General features: G+C 38.4%; 11 protein-coding genes across 11 annotated transcripts; 4 read left to right on the forward strand and 7 right to left on the reverse strand.

Annotated features, from left to right (window-relative positions):
- Nucleotides 1-323: 323 nt before the first annotated feature.
- PDR5 (ATP-binding cassette multidrug transporter PDR5) lies at nucleotides 324-4,859 on the forward strand (the record flags this gene model as incomplete). Its single annotated transcript, NM_001183572.3, has 1 exon — nucleotides 324-4,859. One exon carries the CDS (start codon nucleotides 324-326, stop codon nucleotides 4,857-4,859), a length of 4,536 nt encoding a protein of 1,511 aa, NP_014796.3.
- Nucleotides 4,860-5,212: 353 nt separating this feature from the next.
- On the forward strand, nucleotides 5,213-6,976 carry SLP1 (Slp1p; the record flags this gene model as incomplete). Its single annotated transcript, NM_001183573.1, has 1 exon — nucleotides 5,213-6,976. One exon carries the CDS (start codon nucleotides 5,213-5,215, stop codon nucleotides 6,974-6,976), a length of 1,764 nt encoding a protein of 587 aa, NP_014797.1.
- Nucleotides 6,977-7,111: 135 nt separating this feature from the next.
- On the reverse strand, nucleotides 7,112-8,464 carry ISN1 (IMP 5'-nucleotidase; the record flags this gene model as incomplete). The annotated part of the gene is made up of 1 exon (NM_001183574.3): nucleotides 7,112-8,464. One exon carries the CDS (start codon nucleotides 8,462-8,464, stop codon nucleotides 7,112-7,114), a length of 1,353 nt encoding a protein of 450 aa, NP_014798.3.
- A 379-nt stretch (nucleotides 8,465-8,843) lies between these two features.
- On the reverse strand, nucleotides 8,844-11,024 carry NFI1 (SUMO ligase NFI1; the record flags this gene model as incomplete). Its single annotated transcript, NM_001183575.1, has 1 exon — nucleotides 8,844-11,024. One exon carries the CDS (start codon nucleotides 11,022-11,024, stop codon nucleotides 8,844-8,846), a length of 2,181 nt encoding a protein of 726 aa, NP_014799.1.
- Nucleotides 11,025-11,449: 425 nt separating this feature from the next.
- Nucleotides 11,450-12,235, reverse strand: PUP1 (proteasome core particle subunit beta 2; the record flags this gene model as incomplete). The annotated part of the gene is made up of 1 exon (NM_001183576.3): nucleotides 11,450-12,235. The coding sequence occupies one exon, from the start codon at nucleotides 12,233-12,235 to the stop codon at nucleotides 11,450-11,452; it is 786 nt and encodes a 261-aa protein (NP_014800.3).
- A 412-nt stretch (nucleotides 12,236-12,647) lies between these two features.
- PET123 (mitochondrial 37S ribosomal protein PET123) lies at nucleotides 12,648-13,604 on the forward strand (the record flags this gene model as incomplete). Its single annotated transcript, NM_001183577.1, has 1 exon — nucleotides 12,648-13,604. The coding sequence occupies one exon, from the start codon at nucleotides 12,648-12,650 to the stop codon at nucleotides 13,602-13,604; it is 957 nt and encodes a 318-aa protein (NP_014801.1).
- A 161-nt stretch (nucleotides 13,605-13,765) lies between these two features.
- Nucleotides 13,766-14,050, reverse strand: SME1 (mRNA splicing protein SME1; the record flags this gene model as incomplete). The annotated part of the gene is made up of 1 exon (NM_001183578.3): nucleotides 13,766-14,050. The coding sequence occupies one exon, from the start codon at nucleotides 14,048-14,050 to the stop codon at nucleotides 13,766-13,768; it is 285 nt and encodes a 94-aa protein (NP_014802.3).
- Nucleotides 14,051-14,322: 272 nt separating this feature from the next.
- Nucleotides 14,323-17,241, forward strand: MTR10 (mRNA transport regulator MTR10; the record flags this gene model as incomplete). Its single annotated transcript, NM_001183579.1, has 1 exon — nucleotides 14,323-17,241. One exon carries the CDS (start codon nucleotides 14,323-14,325, stop codon nucleotides 17,239-17,241), a length of 2,919 nt encoding a protein of 972 aa, NP_014803.1.
- Nucleotides 17,242-17,422: 181 nt separating this feature from the next.
- Nucleotides 17,423-19,042, reverse strand: PNS1 (Pns1p; the record flags this gene model as incomplete). Its single annotated transcript, NM_001183580.3, has 1 exon — nucleotides 17,423-19,042. The coding sequence occupies one exon, from the start codon at nucleotides 19,040-19,042 to the stop codon at nucleotides 17,423-17,425; it is 1,620 nt and encodes a 539-aa protein (NP_014804.3).
- Nucleotides 19,043-19,604: 562 nt separating this feature from the next.
- YOR161C-C (uncharacterized protein) lies at nucleotides 19,605-19,751 on the reverse strand (the record flags this gene model as incomplete). Its single annotated transcript, NM_001184625.1, has 1 exon — nucleotides 19,605-19,751. One exon carries the CDS (start codon nucleotides 19,749-19,751, stop codon nucleotides 19,605-19,607), a length of 147 nt encoding a protein of 48 aa, NP_878172.1.
- Nucleotides 19,752-20,043: 292 nt separating this feature from the next.
- YRR1 (Yrr1p) lies at nucleotides 20,044-22,476 on the reverse strand (the record flags this gene model as incomplete). Its single annotated transcript, NM_001183581.3, has 1 exon — nucleotides 20,044-22,476. The coding sequence occupies one exon, from the start codon at nucleotides 22,474-22,476 to the stop codon at nucleotides 20,044-20,046; it is 2,433 nt and encodes an 810-aa protein (NP_014805.3).
- Between the last annotated feature and the right edge of the window lie 457 nt (nucleotides 22,477-22,933).

The raw sequence follows: 22,933 nt of genomic DNA on the forward strand, positions 1-22,933 counted from the left end.
GAGAAATGTCTCCGCGGAACTCTTCTACGCCGTGGTACGATATCTGTTGAACGTAATCTGAGCAATACAAACAAGGCCTCTCCTATACATATATAATTGTGATGTGCATAACCTTATGGCTGTTCGCTTTTATTATCATACCTTAGAATGAAATCCAAAAGAAAAAAGTCACGCAAAGTTGCAAACATATAACAACTGTGTTAGTTATCACTCGACTTTGTTATTCTAATTATAAATAAATTGGCAACTAGGAACTTTCGAAAAAGAAATTAAAGACCCTTTTAAGTTTTCGTATCCGCTCGTTCGAAAGACTTTAGACAAAAATGCCCGAGGCCAAGCTTAACAATAACGTCAACGACGTTACTAGCTACTCCTCCGCGTCTTCTTCTACTGAAAACGCTGCTGATCTACACAATTATAATGGGTTCGATGAGCATACAGAAGCTCGAATCCAAAAACTGGCAAGGACTCTGACCGCACAGAGTATGCAAAACTCCACTCAATCGGCACCCAACAAAAGTGATGCTCAGTCTATATTTTCTAGCGGTGTGGAAGGTGTAAACCCGATATTCTCTGATCCTGAAGCTCCAGGCTATGACCCAAAATTGGACCCCAACTCCGAAAATTTTTCTAGTGCCGCCTGGGTTAAGAATATGGCTCACCTAAGTGCGGCAGACCCTGACTTTTATAAGCCTTATTCCTTAGGTTGCGCTTGGAAGAACTTAAGTGCTTCTGGTGCTTCCGCAGATGTCGCCTATCAGTCAACTGTGGTTAATATTCCATACAAAATCCTAAAAAGTGGGCTGAGAAAGTTTCAACGTTCTAAAGAAACCAATACTTTCCAAATCTTGAAACCAATGGATGGTTGCCTAAACCCAGGTGAATTGCTAGTCGTTTTAGGTAGACCAGGCTCTGGCTGTACTACTTTATTAAAATCCATCTCTTCAAATACTCATGGTTTTGATCTTGGTGCAGATACTAAAATTTCTTACAGCGGCTACTCAGGTGATGATATTAAGAAACATTTTCGTGGTGAAGTTGTTTACAACGCAGAAGCTGATGTACATCTGCCTCATTTAACAGTCTTCGAAACTTTGGTTACAGTAGCGAGGTTGAAAACCCCACAGAACCGTATCAAGGGTGTCGATAGGGAAAGTTATGCGAATCATTTGGCGGAAGTAGCAATGGCAACGTACGGTTTATCGCATACAAGGAATACAAAAGTTGGTAACGACATCGTCAGAGGTGTTTCCGGTGGTGAAAGGAAGCGTGTCTCCATTGCTGAAGTCTCCATCTGTGGATCCAAATTTCAATGCTGGGATAATGCTACAAGGGGTTTGGATTCCGCTACCGCTTTGGAATTTATTCGTGCCTTAAAGACTCAAGCTGATATTTCCAATACATCTGCCACAGTGGCCATCTATCAATGTTCTCAAGATGCGTACGACTTGTTCAATAAAGTCTGTGTTTTGGATGATGGTTATCAGATCTACTATGGCCCCGCCGATAAGGCCAAGAAGTACTTTGAAGATATGGGGTATGTTTGTCCAAGCAGACAAACCACCGCAGATTTTTTGACCTCAGTTACAAGTCCCTCTGAGAGAACCCTGAACAAAGATATGCTAAAAAAAGGTATTCATATACCACAGACCCCGAAGGAAATGAACGATTACTGGGTAAAATCTCCAAATTACAAAGAGCTAATGAAAGAAGTCGACCAACGATTATTGAATGACGATGAAGCAAGCCGTGAAGCTATTAAGGAAGCCCACATTGCTAAGCAGTCCAAGAGAGCAAGACCTTCCTCTCCTTATACTGTCAGCTACATGATGCAAGTTAAATACCTATTAATCAGAAATATGTGGAGACTGCGAAATAATATCGGGTTTACATTATTTATGATTTTGGGTAACTGTAGTATGGCTTTAATCTTGGGTTCAATGTTTTTCAAGATCATGAAAAAGGGTGATACTTCTACATTCTATTTCCGTGGTTCTGCTATGTTTTTTGCAATTCTATTCAATGCATTTTCTTCTCTGTTAGAAATCTTTTCGTTATATGAGGCCAGACCAATCACTGAAAAACATAGAACATATTCGTTATACCATCCAAGTGCTGACGCTTTTGCATCAGTTCTATCAGAAATACCCTCAAAGTTAATCATCGCTGTTTGCTTCAATATAATCTTCTATTTCTTAGTAGACTTTAGAAGAAATGGTGGTGTATTCTTTTTCTACTTATTAATAAACATTGTCGCGGTTTTCTCCATGTCTCACTTGTTTAGATGTGTTGGTTCCTTAACAAAGACATTGTCAGAAGCTATGGTTCCCGCTTCTATGTTATTGTTGGCTCTATCCATGTATACCGGTTTTGCTATTCCTAAGAAGAAGATCCTACGTTGGTCTAAATGGATTTGGTATATCAATCCGTTGGCTTACTTATTCGAATCTTTGTTAATTAACGAGTTTCATGGTATAAAATTCCCCTGCGCTGAATATGTTCCTCGTGGTCCTGCGTATGCAAACATTTCTAGTACAGAATCTGTTTGTACCGTGGTTGGAGCTGTTCCAGGCCAAGACTATGTTCTGGGTGATGATTTCATTAGAGGAACTTATCAATACTACCACAAAGACAAATGGCGTGGTTTCGGTATTGGTATGGCTTATGTCGTCTTCTTTTTCTTTGTCTATCTATTCTTATGTGAATACAACGAGGGTGCTAAACAAAAAGGTGAAATATTAGTTTTCCCACGCAGTATAGTTAAAAGAATGAAGAAAAGAGGTGTACTAACTGAAAAGAATGCAAATGACCCCGAAAACGTTGGGGAACGTAGTGACTTATCCAGCGATAGGAAAATGCTACAAGAAAGCTCTGAAGAGGAATCCGATACTTACGGAGAAATTGGTTTATCCAAGTCAGAGGCTATATTTCACTGGAGAAACCTTTGTTACGAAGTTCAGATTAAGGCCGAAACAAGACGTATTTTGAACAATGTTGATGGTTGGGTTAAACCAGGTACTTTAACAGCTTTAATGGGTGCTTCAGGTGCTGGTAAAACCACACTTCTGGATTGTTTGGCCGAAAGGGTTACCATGGGTGTTATAACTGGTGATATCTTGGTCAATGGTATTCCCCGTGATAAATCTTTCCCAAGATCCATTGGTTATTGTCAGCAACAAGATTTGCATTTGAAAACTGCCACTGTGAGGGAGTCATTGAGATTTTCTGCTTACCTACGTCAACCAGCTGAAGTTTCCATTGAAGAAAAGAACAGATATGTTGAAGAAGTTATTAAAATTCTTGAAATGGAAAAATATGCTGATGCTGTTGTTGGTGTTGCTGGTGAAGGTTTAAACGTTGAACAAAGAAAAAGATTAACCATTGGTGTTGAATTAACTGCCAAACCAAAACTGTTGGTCTTTTTAGATGAACCTACTTCTGGTTTGGATTCTCAAACTGCTTGGTCTATTTGTCAGCTAATGAAAAAGTTGGCAAATCATGGTCAAGCAATTCTATGTACTATTCACCAACCCTCTGCTATTTTGATGCAAGAATTCGATCGTTTACTATTTATGCAACGTGGTGGTAAGACTGTCTACTTTGGCGACTTGGGCGAAGGTTGTAAAACTATGATCGATTATTTTGAAAGCCATGGTGCTCATAAATGCCCTGCTGACGCCAACCCAGCTGAATGGATGCTAGAAGTTGTTGGTGCAGCTCCAGGCTCTCATGCAAATCAAGATTATTACGAAGTTTGGAGGAATTCTGAAGAGTACAGGGCCGTTCAATCTGAATTAGATTGGATGGAAAGAGAATTACCAAAGAAAGGTTCGATAACTGCAGCTGAGGACAAACACGAATTTTCACAATCAATTATTTATCAAACAAAATTGGTCAGTATTCGTCTATTCCAGCAATATTGGAGATCTCCAGATTATTTATGGTCGAAGTTTATTTTAACTATTTTCAATCAATTGTTCATCGGTTTCACTTTCTTCAAAGCAGGAACCTCGCTACAGGGTTTACAAAATCAAATGTTGGCTGTGTTCATGTTTACGGTTATTTTCAATCCTATTCTACAACAATACCTACCATCTTTTGTCCAGCAAAGAGATTTGTATGAGGCCAGGGAACGCCCCTCAAGGACTTTTTCTTGGATTTCATTTATCTTCGCTCAAATATTCGTGGAAGTTCCATGGAATATATTGGCAGGTACTATTGCTTATTTTATCTACTATTATCCAATTGGATTTTACTCCAACGCGTCTGCAGCTGGCCAGTTGCATGAAAGGGGTGCTTTATTTTGGTTGTTCTCTTGTGCTTTCTACGTTTATGTTGGTTCTATGGGTCTGCTTGTCATTTCATTCAACCAAGTTGCAGAAAGTGCAGCTAACTTAGCCTCTTTGTTGTTTACAATGTCTTTGTCTTTTTGTGGTGTTATGACTACCCCAAGTGCCATGCCTAGATTTTGGATATTCATGTACAGGGTTTCACCTTTGACTTATTTCATTCAGGCTCTGTTGGCTGTTGGTGTTGCTAACGTAGACGTCAAATGCGCTGATTACGAATTGCTAGAATTCACACCACCATCCGGTATGACATGTGGGCAGTACATGGAACCATATTTACAACTAGCAAAGACTGGTTACTTAACTGATGAAAATGCCACTGACACCTGTAGTTTCTGTCAAATATCTACAACCAATGATTACTTAGCTAATGTCAATTCTTTCTACAGTGAGAGATGGAGAAATTATGGTATCTTCATCTGTTATATTGCATTCAATTATATCGCTGGTGTCTTTTTCTACTGGTTAGCAAGAGTGCCTAAAAAGAACGGTAAACTCTCCAAGAAATAATAGAATTTTGAATTTGGTTAAGAAAAGAAACTTACCAAGATGGACTTTTTTAATAAACATACATAATCACTACATATAGGTGCGTAATAATAAGTTTTTATTTTTTTTTTCTTAATTCAGCGAGCTTTCTACATTTCAATTTTCTTGAATTTACCAGCTCTGATAAATCAAAGTTCAATGTCCGAAAGAATTCCGAGAATTTTATTCCTAGGTTATCTCATCGGTACTTTTTTTTTATAGGCATCAGCATTTAGTGTGAAAACATTATTTCTTAACTGTGCCTTACGGTTAAAAAGAAAGGACGCAATGGATATAGTTAAAATATAAGATATATTATATCATTATCTGTCCGAATGGCGAACCGTCTTCTCATATACGGCCTTATTTTGTGGGTAAGTATAATCGGATCTTTTGCATTAGATAGGAACAAAACTGCTCAAAATGCGAAGATTGGTCTACATGATACCACTGTGATCACGACTGGAAGTACAACGAACGTGCAGAAAGAACATTCCTCACCACTATCCACCGGTTCTTTAAGAACCCATGATTTTAGACAGGCCTCTAAAGTTGACATACGGCAGGCTGACATACGGGAAAACGGTGAGAGGAAAGAGCAAGATGCACTAACACAGCCTGCAACACCAAGGAATCCGGGCGATTCGAGTAATTCATTTTTATCGTTCGACGAATGGAAGAAGGTCAAGTCGAAGGAGCACTCATCAGGCCCTGAACGTCATCTTAGTCGAGTGAGGGAGCCAGTCGATCCCTCTTGCTATAAAGAGAAAGAATGCATAGGAGAAGAGTTGGAAATCGATTTGGGGTTTTTGACAAACAAAAACGAGTGGAGTGAAAGAGAAGAAAATCAAAAAGGATTCAATGAGGAAAAGGACATAGAGAAAGTTTACAAAAAAAAATTCAACTATGCATCCTTGGATTGCGCTGCAACAATTGTCAAAAGCAATCCAGAAGCGATTGGAGCGACTTCTACGTTAATTGAGAGCAAAGACAAGTATTTACTGAATCCCTGTTCAGCTCCGCAGCAATTCATTGTTATAGAGCTTTGTGAAGATATCCTGGTGGAGGAAATTGAAATTGCTAATTACGAATTCTTTTCCTCGACCTTCAAGAGATTTAGGGTGTCAGTTTCTGATAGAATACCGATGGTTAAAAATGAATGGACAATATTAGGAGAATTCGAGGCAAGAAATTCAAGAGAACTACAAAAGTTTCAAATACATAATCCCCAAATCTGGGCAAGTTATTTGAAAATCGAAATTCTATCCCATTATGAGGACGAATTTTATTGTCCCATATCCTTAATCAAAGTATATGGTAAATCAATGATGGATGAGTTTAAGATCGATCAACTAAAGGCTCAAGAGGATAAAGAACAATCCATAGGAACTAACAATATAAACAATTTGAATGAACAAAATATCCAAGACAGATGTAACAATATAGAAACGCGTTTAGAGACTCCAAACACAAGCAATCTCTCAGACTTAGCTGGTGCATTATCATGTACTTCAAAGCTCATCCCTTTGAAGTTCGATGAATTTTTCAAGGTGCTTAATGCATCCTTTTGTCCTTCCAAGCAAATGATATCTTCTTCTTCTTCTTCGGCTGTTCCTGTAATTCCAGAAGAATCCATTTTTAAGAACATCATGAAAAGGCTGTCACAACTGGAGACAAATTCTAGTTTGACAGTTTCTTACATTGAGGAACAGAGCAAACTGCTATCTAAATCGTTTGAACAACTTGAAATGGCGCACGAAGCAAAGTTCAGTCATCTTGTCACGATATTCAACGAAACAATGATGAGTAATCTAGATCTGCTGAATAACTTTGCCAATCAATTGAAAGATCAATCTTTACGTATATTAGAAGAACAGAAACTGGAGAATGACAAATTTACTAACCGTCATTTATTGCATTTGGAAAGATTGGAAAAAGAAGTCAGTTTTCAAAGAAGAATTGTTTATGCGTCATTTTTCGCCTTCGTAGGGTTGATATCCTATCTATTAATAACGAGAGAGCTTTACTTTGAAGATTTCGAAGAGAGCAAAAATGGCGCTATTGAAAAGGCAGACATTGTTCAACAAGCAATCAGATGAATCCTAGAGGGCCCATAATCATAATTCTAAGCATAATTCATTCAAGATGAAAAAATCCACCGCCATATATGAGGTGTTTCTATAGGAAATATCTATATACTTTTATAGTCCTAATTTCATTTTACATAAACTGTTTTAATCAGTTTCTAATAATCTATGAAGATAATTCACTGTTTCTTGAGGGGATGCTATCCAGAGGGTACATCCAGCTAGCCTTGCCTTAAAATCATTTGCTGATCCCACCGGTGCAAACTGATCGCCTACGTGTAAGGTTTCAGAGGGTTGGATAGGAGATTCAGGGTTATAAAATTGTTGCAATGAACGAACACCAAGATCTTTCCCCCCAATATCACACCAGACATCACTACCACCATCAAAACAACTAAATTGAATTCTTCTAGATGGGGCAAAAGACTCTAAAGTGTTTTGAAGGGTTAAAACTATTTCCTCCAGTTGTTCCCTATCAAGCTTAACAGGAACTTGTCTTTTAGAAGCTTCATCGTACCGTTCGCCTGGGACGATACCCACTGCCCTGACTTTACGGATAATAGAAATCTCTGAAGGTAGGTTTAGTCTTTTTCTTAACCTGTTAAGAGTTCTCTCGGCAAAGTCCAAAGTCTTTTCCACGTCCTCGAGGGACCAAGCCTTCATTCTAGGCAATAGCCATTCCTCTTTGTCAATTTGTCTAAAGCCAAAGTTATCTTCCTCCGGGTCTTCATAGTAACGGAAAAGGTAACTCGACTCACCACCCATTATTGTTAAATTCTGCTTTTGAGAAACTGGTATATCAGTTGAATCATGTAATGCAACAATTAATCCTTTCAATCTGTTCTCATAGGTTCCAGCTTCATCATATCCGGCCGCAGTGACTATTCCCACATTGATACCGCACCGCAACAGCTTGAGAATATAAGGAATTACAGGATTAGTGTAAACCAGGGAGCCACCATCTTCATACAGCGTCACATCTCCATCAAAAGTCACTAATCTCAAAACCTTACCATTATGTAAGTTCTCCTGTTTCTTAAAGTGAAATATCTGTGCAGTATTCAGGATATGCCTGATATCATTAAAACTGGGTGCTACCATTCTACGCGCCGAAATGGCCCGTTGTGAGTCTTCCCATAGAAAAGCTTGTTCCAATGGAAGTTCCGTAAAGAATGTTCCAATTGATGGAACCAAAAGATTTAAACGCGATTGTCCTAATATATTCAGAGATTGAGAAGAGGCGCCATCTTCAATTTCGTCTTGGCTCATGTTTCTTGAGTCAAATTCTATTTTATCTTTAATCAGCCCTTCAATGTCTTTAAAGATATCAGCATACTGCGACCTTACACGTTGAGTTGTTGCTAAGTCGTCATTGTAGTCACCTTCATGAGAGACGGCATGTAGAACAAAAGGTGAGGCCAGTAGCCCCTTTACCCAATCTATAAACTCATCCTTGCGGTGGCTCTTCAAATGATATTCCACTCTATATCTTGAGGACATTGCTATTATAAGTTAACTCACGATCTTTTGTTACTTTCTTTGAATAGTTTTCTTTTCTTAGTACATTCCTTTACCTTTTAAATTTTGTTAATTTAAGGGCGGCCTGTCCCGCTAAACGTGGGAAGTGAAAGGACATGAAATATTATAGTGTAATACAGGAAGTATACAGAGAAATCTATAGAAACCTATCACTGCAGATTCGCACACTACACCCATGAAGTAACCACAGTAGTAAAAAAACATAACAAAAGTCGTAATATTTATCAAAACAAAAACATCATTTACGCCCAAAAGTGGAAGTCAATATTAAGAGCGAAATGAAACAATAGAAATAAAAATAGAATACAATCGGAAAGGAAAGAAATCAAAAGACGGTTAATCAATCTGATGTTAAATCGACCACTTCCGAGTTATCTTGAGCCGATGTGTTAAAGTCATTAGTTTGGGCCAGAGTTTTATTCATTATGGCGTGATTTGCCTGTGGTCTCCGTTTCATAAGGGTGGCGTATGGATTCTTCGGAATGTAGATAGAAACATTAGAATGCCTTCTCTTCCTAATTTTTCCATCATCCCCATGGCCGCTGGTGCTCACGTGTATATATGGAGGGAGATGTGCCGCCGATGTGGTCCTTGTTGGTAGTTCAGTTTCTGCTTCTGAATTTGGGTCCACAGGGGGGATTGGAGGCAAATCACCTTCGATTCCCAAAAGATTACGATCTTGAGCTGTGGTATTGTAATTAGGTCCGTAGGGGTTTCTCTGCGCTTCCGTTTGATTAGTCAAATTTTGTAGAACAGCCGGTAATAGTGGCGTTGATGGCCCTCTATTGTAGAATATTCTGCTGTCACCATTCGTCGCCGTAACGAAAGAATTAATACTGCTATTGTTCGTCGGTGTGTCATTTATATTTGTAGTAGCGCCTTGGTTCAAAAATGACCTCATTTGAAAAGCATCTTGATAATTATCTTGGTCCATAGTTGGAGAACCTTTCGGCGTTGATGTATGATTGGGGTTGTAGTCACTGGATCCTTCCGATTCTGAGGGAAATATATCTGCTCTTAATTGGTCATTACGGGGGTTCACGTGCGTTGGGAAGCTTTTACTAGCCGGAATAAAGGCTTCATCATCTGAGCTATCCAGAGATATTATTTCGGGTTCGTTGTGGTTTGAACCATTACGCAAATTAGTATCGAAGGCATTTCGGCTGTCATAATCTTGCTCTTGTTTGACAGTGCCTTGGTTCTCGTTTTTCACACTGTGATTTTGGTTAACAGTATCCGTTATAACGGCCGAACTATTATGAATCGGTTTCCATGAGCCATCAACAGATATCTCAACTTGCTCAACATCTTCATTGCAATTTTGAATAATATTATCTACAAATTCGGAAATCTTCAACTGGTCGAATTTTATAGGGTGTTGACAAATCGGACACTGCCATGTAGGGACTTGTGACTGAGAGTGAAGAAACCAGAGAGCATCAAAACATTGGATATGCTTACATTGGTCAGTCTTCGCCGGATACTTCATCCTTGTACAAGATATAGGACATTGCAAACTCAGCACCGTGGAGGTTGTAATAATATCGTCATCATCTTGCTCATTCAAGGTTCTTTTGATGTATGCTGTGGTGGCTTGCTTGATAATTTTGGGCCTTTTCAGAATTTTCCCCAGAAGAGCTTCAGGTGAAAAAACTTCCACTATAAAGCAACTTATAGAGTACTCTTTATCAATATTGAGATAATGTAAGTCTAGGTGATTCATCTCGGTCGGTACTTTAAGATAAGGCGTTAAATTTGCAGGATTACCTGTCCCATTTTGTTTCTTTAAACCTTTCACGTTGTCCTCTAGTTTGGTGCCATTAAACACTAGTTCACAGGGATACGGGAAATCTATTGCCTCATGGCCCACAGTTTCATATATAAACGGTATTGAAAAGCCAGAAAACAAATACAGTTTATAACTCTTGTTAGATTTCAAAAGATCATGATTAGATTTACTTACCTTGAACTTCATTTTTGTACAACCTCTTCCTGCAGATTGCTTCAATTTTTTATTGGCATCCGGTATTTGTACTATTGGTTTGTAAAACGGTGAGGTAAAAGAATATGCTAAGGCCTGTTGTTGGGAATAAGGTGGCAATGCAGTACTCTGGAGAGCTGTCACGGGTAGTTGCCCCGATGCTACAGGATGCTTGAACGCACCCGTCTTTAAAGTTTCCCAAAGGGTAGAGTATTTTGGTAATGATGAGTTTATCCTTACTTTCGCGATAAGAATCTTAATAGCCTTAGGCCTCCACGGATCTATATGTCCAATATCACAGGATTTTCTTAAGAATTGTTTTATTCGGTCTTGTAAGACAGCCTTTTTGCCCGTTATGGATAAATCCAGAGATTTGCATATTTGCTTTAACTCTAGAACCTTTAATTGTTCCATTTCATTTATTGCATCTTTTATTTCATTTATGAGTCCACCACCTGTGTTGGACAAAGGGTTCGTAAACATATAACTGGCATTATTATTATTATTATTATTATTATTATTTGACATGACACTTGCCATCGTGCTCTTTTCCCTTATACGTTTCTTGATTATCAGTGTATCGTTTGTGGTATTCTTAGTTCCTTGATATTTGCCTCAGTAATAGCCCTTTAAAGACCAACAAACGGATGACTATAGAAATGTTAATTTTAGTGTTATGTTATATGTGTGGTACTGAGCTGTGTTTGTTATATTATGCTCTGTGTGATAAAATAGCTAAAATGGATGGATAAATTAACACGAAAATTAACGAACAAAAATCAACTAACACACTTCAAAGCATAAAAAAAAGAAAAAAGAAAAAGAATCAAGAACAAATAATAAGCTCTGCTATAAGAAAATATATTATGTAAATAGTTTTGCGGTTAGTTTTTGACTTCCTTTATCACATTTTGTTGAACAATGATTTACTATACTAAAATATACTTAAGTTCTATGTTTTACTTTCAAGCCGTTATATCGACTTGTTCTTCTTGTATGTCACAAATATTGACAATACTCTCCTTCAGCACAGCAGTTGTACCCCTGGGGAATTTGTAGCTTTTCTGCTTTTCTTCTCTAACATTTGGAGTCAAGTAATTCCTCAAGTATTCTGCATCTTTACCTATTTCCATGACACACACATCCACATTAGAACCAGACCCCAAATCATTCCAGATACCAGCCTGGATTGCATCAGAGGCCAACTTTATGGCTTCCTCCTTCGTAAGGTCTTGCTTCCAGTGTGATTCCAACACAGCCATTGCCGCTAGAGAACCAGATCCTAGAGAAAGGTAGTAGCCCACGTCAGTAGAACCATGCGCATGAATGGAGAACAAATGAGATCCCGTAGGGTCTACACCTGCAACAATCAAATAAGCACCAATATGACCTTGGTACTTAAATAGGTGCTGCTTTAGCATTTGTAAAGCTGAGACCACTCTTGGTTCTCTCGAGGTATATAAGGAATGTAATTCAATGTTAGACCCGATCAACTGCGTAACTGCCTCAGTATCGGCGGCGGTACCGGCACCAGCACACCATATTTTGGGGGAAATTCTATGCAATTTTGCGCAATTCTTATCTGCGACAATTGGACCTTGTGTTGATCTTGTATCTGCTGCAATCACCACTCCGTTATTGAATTTTACGCCTACAATGGTGGTACCCGTGGAAGTTGCCTTAGGTTGTGTGTGCGAGTTTTCCGCTAAGAAATTATTTCTTTGATAATTGTCGAACGATAAACCTGCCATGCTCACTCAATTCTATTTTCTACAATCAGGTTTATGTGGGGGGAGTATTCCTGAAAAAATTTAACGCTTTACTATACAAACTCTCCACCTCAACTGATCACCCTTCTGCTGAATTATTAGTTTATCCTTTTCATCTTTCTTTTTGGTATTTTGCCACTCGGCCGGGTTATAAAATACGAAACATGGCCCTAATTTACCCGCTTTTACAATAAAGGGTTTGTAATGAGGGTAAAAATATTGGCCCTAATGAAAAATCACTAGCAACGGAAGTGCAAGTAGAACCCTGAAGTCGCCGAGTAGGAAAGTGATTCCCAAGAGGAGTAGAATAAAGAAGAGAATCTACATATGGATTATTTAGGTAATAGTTTCATTGCTGATTGTCAACAACAATAATAACAAGGATAATTGAAGTATGGGGAAAGGTGCGGCCAAGTATGGTTTTAAAAGTGGGGTTTTCCCCACAACAAGGTCCATTCTGAAGAGCCCCACTACAAAGCAGACTGATATTATTAATAAGGTAAAATCACCCAAGCCCAAGGGTGTTCTTGGTATTGGGTATGCCAAAGGTGTAAAACATCCAAAAGGATCACATAGATTATCACCCAAGGTAAACTTTATCGACGTGGATAATCTCATTGCGAAGACCGTTGCTGAACCCCAGAGTATAAAATCCAGTAACGGTTCAGCACAGAAAGTGAGATTACAAAAAGCTGAATTAAGAAGAAAGTTTTTGATTGAAGCATTTCGCAAGGAAGAGGCTAGGCTATTACACAAACACGAGTATTTGCAGAAGAGGACAAAGGAACTGGAAAAAGCAAAAGAACTGGAGCTAGAAAAACTAAATAAGGAAAAATCTTCAGACTTGACTATTATGACTCTAGACAAAATGATGTCTCAACCTCTTTTAAGGAACAGATCACCAGAAGAGAGCGAATTGTTGAAGTTGAAAAGGAATTACAATCGATCGTTGTTGAACTTTCAGGCGCACAAGAAAAAGCTAAACGAATTATTAAACCTCTACCATGTCGCTAATGAATTCATCGTTACAGAATCCCAACTACTAAAGAAAATTGATAAGGTTTTTAACGATGAAACGGAGGAATTCACTGATGCCTATGATGTAACTTCTAACTTCACGCAATTTGGAAATAGAAAATTATTACTTTCAGGTAACACCACCCTACAAACCCAAATTAACAACGCAATAATGGGCTCTTTGTCAAACGAAAAGTTTTTCGATATTTCTTTAGTGGATTCATATCTGAACAAGGATTTAAAAAACATTTCCAATAAAATTGATTCCAAATTAAACCCCACCTCTAATGGAGCTGGAAATAATGGTAATAATAATAATACAACCAACTTGTAAATAACTAATATATATACTACTTCAACATGTCATGTATTCGAAAGTGCCTTAGACGCATTACAACTAAAGAAAAGAAGAAAAAAAAATCAAATCGAGAATAAATATGCCCATGTATATACGTCACTTGCGAATTGTCTATTTCTCTCGTTCCCCTTTTTCTTTCAGTCCGCTGATGTTATCAATGTGATATTATCGCCTTTCAACAGGATCTTCCCCAAGGGCGTGCCCTTCTCCACATCTTCTTTACCATCGGCACTATTCACAGGAATTTCCACGGCTTCATCGATGACAACATTCATGAACTCATCAAATCCAACTATTTTACCCTTGATTCTTATGCCGATTTGCTCGAATAACCATATCGTTACTGGTGTTTGCTGTTGTAAGAAGTTAAATATGCAATTTATTGGTGGCACCATGGCCTTGGTTTTAACTTTGTTCGACATTCCAAGCCTCTTGTTTTTCGCTCTATATCCTTCCTGTGTTCCTTAATCTCCTTTCCTTAGTATTATCTCTTACCTTTACCATCTATTATTGTTATTTCACTTCAATTTTCTATTTCTCTGTTAGATGCTCAGGCTTTCGGTATAATTGAAAAAAATTTTCGAACATAAGGGATATTGACAAAAAAATAAATGAAGGAAAAAGGCATGAAAATACTCGTTGACAGATCAGTATCAAGGATTTATTGAGGATATACTAAGGATTAACTTGCGTTATGGACAACTTACAGGTATCTGATATAGAAACTGCTTTACAATGCATATCGTCTACTGCATCTCAAGATGATAAAAACAAAGCGCTTCAATTTTTAGAACAATTCCAAAGATCAACTGTTGCCTGGTCTATTTGCAATGAAATATTGTCTAAAGAAGATCCTACAAACGCTCTTCTAGAATTAAATATTTTTGCTGCGCAAACTTTAAGGAATAAAGTCACATATGATCTATCACAATTAGAAAATAATCTACCACAATTCAAGGATTCTTTGTTGACGCTTTTATTATCGCATAACCAAAAATTGATTATTACACAACTGAATGTCGCGTTAGCACGTTTGGCGATCCAATTTTTAGAATGGCAGAATCCAATTTTCGAGATCATTTCATTGTTGAATTCTTCACCATCTATATTATTAAACTTTTTAAGAATTTTACCTGAGGAAACCTTAGACATTGCATCTACTTCCTTGACAGAAGTGGAATTCAATTCCAGAATTCATGAACTAATTGATCCGATAGCAGAAGATGTATTGAAATTCCTTGTATCATGCATAGACCTATTACAAAATACAGACGGGAATTCCAGCTCATCTATTTCATTAGAACAAATTTTACGGTGTTTGAACTCTTGGTCGTATGAATTCCCTGTTGAACAGTTGCTAACCGTACAACCCTTAATAAATCTCGTGTTTGAAACTATTTCCAATGGTAATGAAAGTGACATGGAGGCATTCGATTCCGCTATTGATTGTCTCTGCGTTATCCTCAGAGAAAGCAGAGATACTACTAATGAGCAGTTGATTTCTGCTTTATTTCATCAGTTAATGCTTTTACAAGAAAAACTATTGCCTACTCTGTTCACAGACCATCCTTTGAACGATGAATATGATGACGATCTCCTAGAAGGTATGACACGATTATTCGTAGAAGCTGGCGAGGCTTGGTCAGTTGTCATTTCTAAAAACCCCGATTTTTTTAAACCAATGGTTTTGGTATTATTGATGTTGACCTGCAAAAATGAAGACTTAGATGTCGTTTCCTATACTTTCCCCTTTTGGTTTAACTTCAAACAAAGTTTAGTTTTGCCAAGATATCAAGAATCAAGAAAAGCTTACTCTGATATTTTTGTTAAATTAATAAATGGTATAATTACTCATTTACAATATCCATCAGGCCAGTTTTCATCTAAAGAGGAAGAAGATAAATTTAAAGATTTCAGGTATCATATGGGCGATGTGTTAAAAGACTGTACTGCAGTGGTGGGAACTTCTGAGGCTTTATCGCAACCACTAATAAGAATTAAGTCCGCAATAGAAAACAACAATAGCTGGCAAATAATGGAAGCCCCATTATTTTCCCTGAGGACTATGGCTAAAGAAATTTCGTTGACTGAAAACACTATATTGCCAGAAATCATTAAAATCATTTGTAACCTTCCAGAGCAGGCCAAGATTAGGTATGCATCAACATTAGTTCTTGGTAGATATACCGAATGGACAGCCAAGCATCCAGAACTACTAGAAGTTCAATTGCAATATATTTTTAACGGTTTTCAACTGCATGAGGGTTCATCGGATATGCAAAGTATAATCACTGCATCATCACATGCATTAATGTTCTTCTGTTCGGACTGCTCTAAACTATTAGTTGGGTATATTGATCAGTTGATTAATTTCTTCCTCAACGTGCAGAGTTCGATTGATATTGAGTCACAATTTGAACTATGTCAAGGATTAAGTGCAGTAATAAATAATCAGCCAGAGGCCAAAGTTTCAGTAATATTTCAAAAGCTCGTAGATGATAATTTGCGACAAATCGAGGCTTTGATTCCTCAATGGAAAGCAAATCCAACGCTCTTGGCTCCACAGATTGCTGATAAGATTGATTTGCTATATGCGCTTTTTGAAGAATTGAAACCGAGATACAATTATCCTCAGCAAGGATCGGAACCTTTACTCCCCAGGATAGAATTTATTTGGAAGGCATTAAGAACTCTGCTAGTTGATGCAGGTGCAATGACTGATAGTATTATCGTAGAAAGAGTAGCTAAATTGCTACGCAGAATTTTTGAGAGATTTCATGTATTTTGCGAGCCAATATTACCTTCTGTTGCCGAATTTCTAATCCAAGGTTATTTAACGACTGGATTCGGTTCCTATCTGTGGTGTTCTGGTTCCCTTATTGTTATATTTGGTGACGATGAATCATTCCCCATATCCCCGAGTCTGAAAGATGCTGTCTGGAAATTTGCCCTCTCCCAATGCGAGACGTTCATACTGAATTTCAACAAGTTTGATAAACTTCAATTAAACGATTATCATGAGGCAATAATCGATTTTTTCTCATTAATTTCAGACTTGATAATGTTTTATCCTGGCGCATTTTTGAATTCAACAGAGCTTCTAGGCCCCGTACTGAATGTTGCCCTCGAGTGTGTTAATAAGCTTGATAACTACGATGCTTACATATGTATCTTGCGTTGCTTAGATGATATCATATCCTGGGGGTTCAAGACTCCACCGATCTCAACAGTGTCCATCGAGATTGTTCCAGATGAATGGAGGAAGCAAGTTATTAACGAAGTCGTGATAGCCCACGGTAACCAATTGATATTAGTGTTATTCATCGGGCTGGTTACTACTTTTGAAAACACCGCTCATTCAGATGCCATCAGTTGTATTGTAAAATGTTTAAGGATATTGACAGAGGCAAACAACAACGATGCCACTATTTGCATCGATTGGATTTACAAAGTGGTGGAACAACTTGGCCAAGTAACCCTTAATGAAAGAGATAATTTGGCGAAGGCCGTGGTTGAGGGGTTGAATTCAAAGGATTACAGAAAGGTGAGGGAAGGAATTAGGGCGTTTGTTGGATGGTATTCAAGAAAGAATATCAATTCGAGGTTTGAATAGTCATTTAATAAATAGCATATTGTTAATCTGCACAGAATGTATAAAAACAAAATAAACAATTTAATAAAGATAGAACTTAAAGGTAATTGAAGTAGAAAAAATTAAGTATTAAAATATTGTAATTAAATATAGAATTGTTAAGAAGAACAAGGAGAAATAGTGACATATGATAAACATCTCTTCACACATTCTGGTGACTCAATTTTCTGAGTACATCAGGATATGCCCTAAAAATCTCATCAAACCTATGAGGGTAAGAATGATGGAAGACCTCCGGGTCATTACCAAGAGCAACAAAGAAAGTTGCAGTACCGGATCTAATGGCTTCTGTTGCAATGTTGCAAATCTGTAAAGCAATAACAAATGAGAATGCCATTAGGGCGCCGTTGTAAGCGCCGTTCGAATTGTATTGAGGCGAGGTAAACCTTAGATACAAGAACGTGAACAAAGCGGTCATATAACTAGCAAACATTGAAAATAGACCCAGTGCAATGTTAATTAAATTATCATTGATTAGGGCGTCCATTCCCTTTTCTCTTAACATATACCAGGTTTCTTTGGCCGCTCTTAAATACGGTTTACCATAAAGAGCGATGAACGAGTATGCATAATGATTGAAATACTCGGCGAGCCACTTCAGAAAGCCGATAATCCAGTCAAACACCATAAACAAAATCTGGATGGCAATTTGACCGCCACCGCTGGAGGTAACATCGTGTCTGATCATTTGCAATATTTGTCTCAACAGGTCGATCAAAGCGACTAGCAAGGACCCAAAGCAAATGGAACCGAACGAGTAAGTCATGGCTCTCTTCAATGCTCCAAATGCGGGCCACCTTGGCATTCCTTGGTCAGACTTTGACATATAATACCAGCTGCCAAAGACGCCAGAAATAACACAATGTATGACGTTTCTTATTACTTCAGAGATATAATAGCCGCAGAAAAAAACCACAACCAAAACACCAATCAATTTGGAATGCGAACAGCTGCCACCAGAAACGTCACAGCCGCCATTCGAGCTATTAGGATCGTACTTTATGTACGTAGCCACAATGACTGCTGAGAAGAGAAACCCAAACGCACTAGCAACTAGCGCTCCAACAAATGAAACAAAGAAGATCTGTGGGCATTTCTTCATGGCATCGACGACGACTTTCAATACCGCCACAGAAAGGGGAATTCTAGACCTCATACCCCAGTAGCACCACGCGGTCATGAACGTGAAGACTAAAAACACAATACCTGCAGACCAGTACCTCAAAGACATGTACATGATGGCAGTCCCAAGAGAAGCCACTAGGTTGATGACCATACCGCAATATATAAACTGCTTCGGAAAAATTCGACAAAGTGTGAGGCCCAAAACGGAGAATACTAGGGCAATAATGCACACGAAAACTAGCAGGATGGCAGCATTGGTGTTCAGCGTACCAGTATTCACACCATCGTATATTCCGGAACCCGTACTGCTATAGGTTTGGGACCACGCTCTTAAGGTTATGGCAGCAATGGCGATGAATCCGCCTACCGTGCATAGGAAAAAAATGGTAAATGGCCAATCGTTCCACCTGGGCTTGTTGTCATTTTCAGTAGGAAAGGCCTCGTCGAAGCTCCCTATAGGAGCCCCACTCGTTTTGGAATTTAGATTGTAATATTGATCCTGTCTAAAATGGTACGGCGTCTGGCCATCGTTGACATTCGCCGCGGCAGAGTTCTCGGAAGAACTGGGCGGCCTATGGTTGGGATCATATGCTGGAGGAGGTTGCGGAGGCCTCTCGTATTTTTCATTCAATGGCATGACGTATTAATGTACCGATAATTATGGTCACTATTGATGGCCCTAATCGGAAATATGCACCTTCAAGTTTTTTATAATGCGCAATTAAAAAAAGTAAGAAAGGAATATAGAAGCATTCAATTGCTATGATTACCAATAAGTAGCGATTACGACTGAACTACATTCAACGAATATCCGCATATCAATATATATATAAGGGCAAGCTACGTATAAGGATATATATGTGATGATAATGTTATATATAGCTGGCAATTACGCCATTACGCAAACAGAAAACCCCTTAAACCCCTCAAGGATCTACCGAAGGAAGAATCCTGTTAGAAGGGAACATACCAACCACAAAAAAAAAGAAAAAAAAGCATTCTGCAGTAATTAGCCGTAGTGGACTTTGTTTTTCTTTCTGCAAATGGCCGTGCGGTGTCGGGCGGGGTCTCTCACTCAGTACCATTACGTGTGATAACTCCGCTGGCGAGGTGCGCCGCTCCCTGCAGGCTCTCCGAGAGGAAATCTCTTCGCGTATGCTTATCCTTCATCAAGACGTCTTGGTAAGGACAACATTGCTCTACAGGATGTCGCCGCGTATGTCGCTCGAAGGGTAGTGAATGGCTGCATGTAGTACATAATTTGCGAAAAACAGTGGGCTTGCCAAAATCTGCCTCAGGTGACAAGCCATTTTTCCAGTGGGATGATCTACTCGTGTGTAAGACATGTCGAAACGCACGCTGTTGCATGAAAAGTAGTCGTACGGTTGTATGTGTGGTGTACGGGTGTAAAAGTAGTCAAGCGTATGGCGGTAAGCAGCGATTCAGCAATTCTATATCTGAATAAAGTGAACTTTTGTACCATCTTTAGTAGCCAGTTGATTCATTTTTTTCTGTCAGGTGCGGCCCATCATCGAAGTGGGTTGATAATCTGGGTAATTATATAAACATTTTGATCATAAAAAAGAACTAAAAAAAGGCTTCAAAGTAGTCGCGCCGCGAGATTGCCTCGACTTAGCATTAATTGTCTTTGTAATCATCGAAAAGAGTGGAAAATTCAGATTGATTAATCAACTCTTCCCAGCCTGAGTTATAATTTGCCCAAAATTCATCTGTCAGCATCTGAATGATCTCTGATTGACTCTTTGCATGGTTCTTAGTTTCACCAGGCGAGGGTAACATTGGAATTATTGAGGGCGTGGGCGTTGGAACTGCAAGGCTGAGATCCCGCTGCCTATCACTCACAATTTTAGCTTCTGATGATGGATTATCGCTCTGCGGATCTAGTTCTTGTTTGATTTGTGCTAGCCATGTTTCCTCGGTCAACTTTCTGAATTCAATAACGTTGCCAAGAATAGTCCTATAGGTCCTTTCAATAGCTAGCTCTATCACAAATTGTGATGATCTATGCATTGTGCGTATTAATTCTTTATTTCCGACCGTGAACAAGCGATCGAAGATTGACGAGTACAAGCTCATTGCTGTACCTAAAGATAGATCCTTGTCTAAAGGAACAGTCAATTTCGTCAAATCCGACCATCCAACTTCCATATCGTTGGATAGACATAGTCCATTTTCGAAAAGCGTCAACTTAAAGTAGATCAGAGAACAAAAAAACACCAATGTTTTGGAAAAAAGCCCTGCCGTGAGGCTCATTGATAACGCCATATGTGGCGGTAAGTGCGGGTTGGAGGCTTCGAATTTCTCTGGGTAAAGTGCTTTGTCGATACGATAGCATCGAATTGTGGTATTCACAATGATGGAAAAATTGATCAAAACCAATTGAAACGTATTATTTTTGGATTCTATGTTTCTGACTTTCAGCACAGAATGTATTAGTGCATAAAACGACAATAATAGTCCGACTGCCATACTTAAAATTCTACTTTCCCTTAATGGAACTTCTTCCGATATATTTTCACCTGTGTAATGTCCAAGTGGACCAAGTTCTTCTTCTACAAAATTGATAATTCGCTTGGAATAAGCTTTCAAATCCGGGAATTTATCTCTATCATAAAGAGTTAACAACATTGGCCTTGTAAGTTTTAAATATCTTTTCAGCTTCCCCTCATATGTTTTACTTTTACTATTCAATATGCAATGATCTTGGTTTTCGTCTAGATAAAATTTGTTAATCAATAAGGGTCTACCAACGTTACAAGATATGTTATAATCGATAAATATTGCCATTAACCAGACATTTTCTAAACTTTCGATGCTACCCATAAAAACCTCATGTTCCTTGAAAGTTTCTCTAATGTTTAAATGCAACCCTATTGTAGTAACCGTAGTAACTAAACATTCATTTATATTAACCAAATCGGAGCCATCTCCACCGAATGAATATGTTTCACGATGGTAGTAGAAAAGTATTAACATTTGTGCACGCTCAATGTAGAACACCTTAGCGGTGGAGGCCCCCTTTAGTAAAGTAAAGAACTTCTCAATTGGGGTTGGGACATCTGTATGGAAGTATTTCAGACATAGGATTAATAGTATCACAGCAGCTTTGTAATAATTTTTCTTTGGATTGGATAAAATATAAACTATGGATCTGTCACCTTCCGCCTTTACCTCTTTTTCGGGCATGAAATAATCTAAAAAGTCTCTTCTAACTTTTGCCTTATCAAGAATCACGTTGATCTCATTGCATGCTCCATCATTAAAGAAATCATCTAAAATAGACAAAGCTTTGTTATATGATGGTAGGAAACGACATATCTGTTTGATTAATGGATCTGGCTGCCAATCCGACTCATCCAAAAGGCCTAGTTCCCTGCACATCGTTTTTTGGTTGTTTTGCTTCCATTTATTTCTTTCTACTTTAACCTTCGCCCATAATTGTTTATATTTTTCAATGAACCCCCAATTACTATTTGCAATTTGGGTTCTCATAGAAGTGGGGCCGTATAGTGTTGATCTTCCGGAATGTTTACTTTGTAGGTAGTACCGGTCGGCATATGGATTTATTACACCATCGGGTAATGGAGATGAAGTTTCAGTAGAACCTCTACCTACACTAGTGCCTAAAGGAGGGAAATTTGGCGAAGTGTACATGGAGCTCGCAGACGAATTAGTGTTTTTTTCAGCTTCTAGAATACGTATTTTGTTTTCTAGTTCTTCAACTTTCTTAAGTAAATCGGCGTTAGGATAGGGACCATAGGTAGCTTTCTTTTCGATGTTTTTGTTGAATTCTTCAGCATATTGACAGGTTGTTAAGTTTCTAGAAATGCATGTAGAACACATAGGTTTTTGCTGATCACAACGAAGTTTTCTCCTTCTGCAAAAGCCACAAGATTTTATAAGCTTGTTTCTCTTCTTACCGCTAGTAGAAGTTGGTGTTCCTGAGTTACTTCCATTGGCTCCACCGGCCGTACTATTACTATTATCGCTTGGCGGCGTAACGTTGGTGGCCTGGAAACTTCCCAACAAAGCATCGCTTCTTCTTTTCATTGTGACGCTATTCTTATTGGCACGGCTGAGGGCAATAAACTTTCCCACTTTCTCGTTGATCTTGTTGTTCCTTTGATCTAACTTTTCTCTTGTAATTCCGAATTTTTGGCGTTTTGGTAATTCCAAGGGGAAGTTGTCTATTACATACGTCTAGTGATGTGGAATACTATAAATGTCTTGGTATTGTTATCCTTTTCCCCGTATATCAGCCTCTACCCCATTAGTAATATGGCATGGAACCTTTTAACGTTTTTCTAATTTCCGCGGATTTAACTCCGTTCACTATGATTTCTGCCAGTATGATACTGGCAGAAATCTACATTCGCTATATATAAAGAGGATATACTGGTAATAACTACAGCTTCCATGTGAGCTTAAAACGATCATGCTCATCTTTCTTCATCTTGATAGAGATTGGTAATGCTGTCATACTCCCGTGATTATAAAGCAGAATGAG

This window comes from Saccharomyces cerevisiae, chromosome XV (assembly GCF_000146045.2).
Source record: "Saccharomyces cerevisiae S288C chromosome XV, complete sequence".
In the NCBI taxonomy this organism is placed as follows: Eukaryota; Fungi; Ascomycota; class Saccharomycetes; order Saccharomycetales; family Saccharomycetaceae; genus Saccharomyces; species Saccharomyces cerevisiae.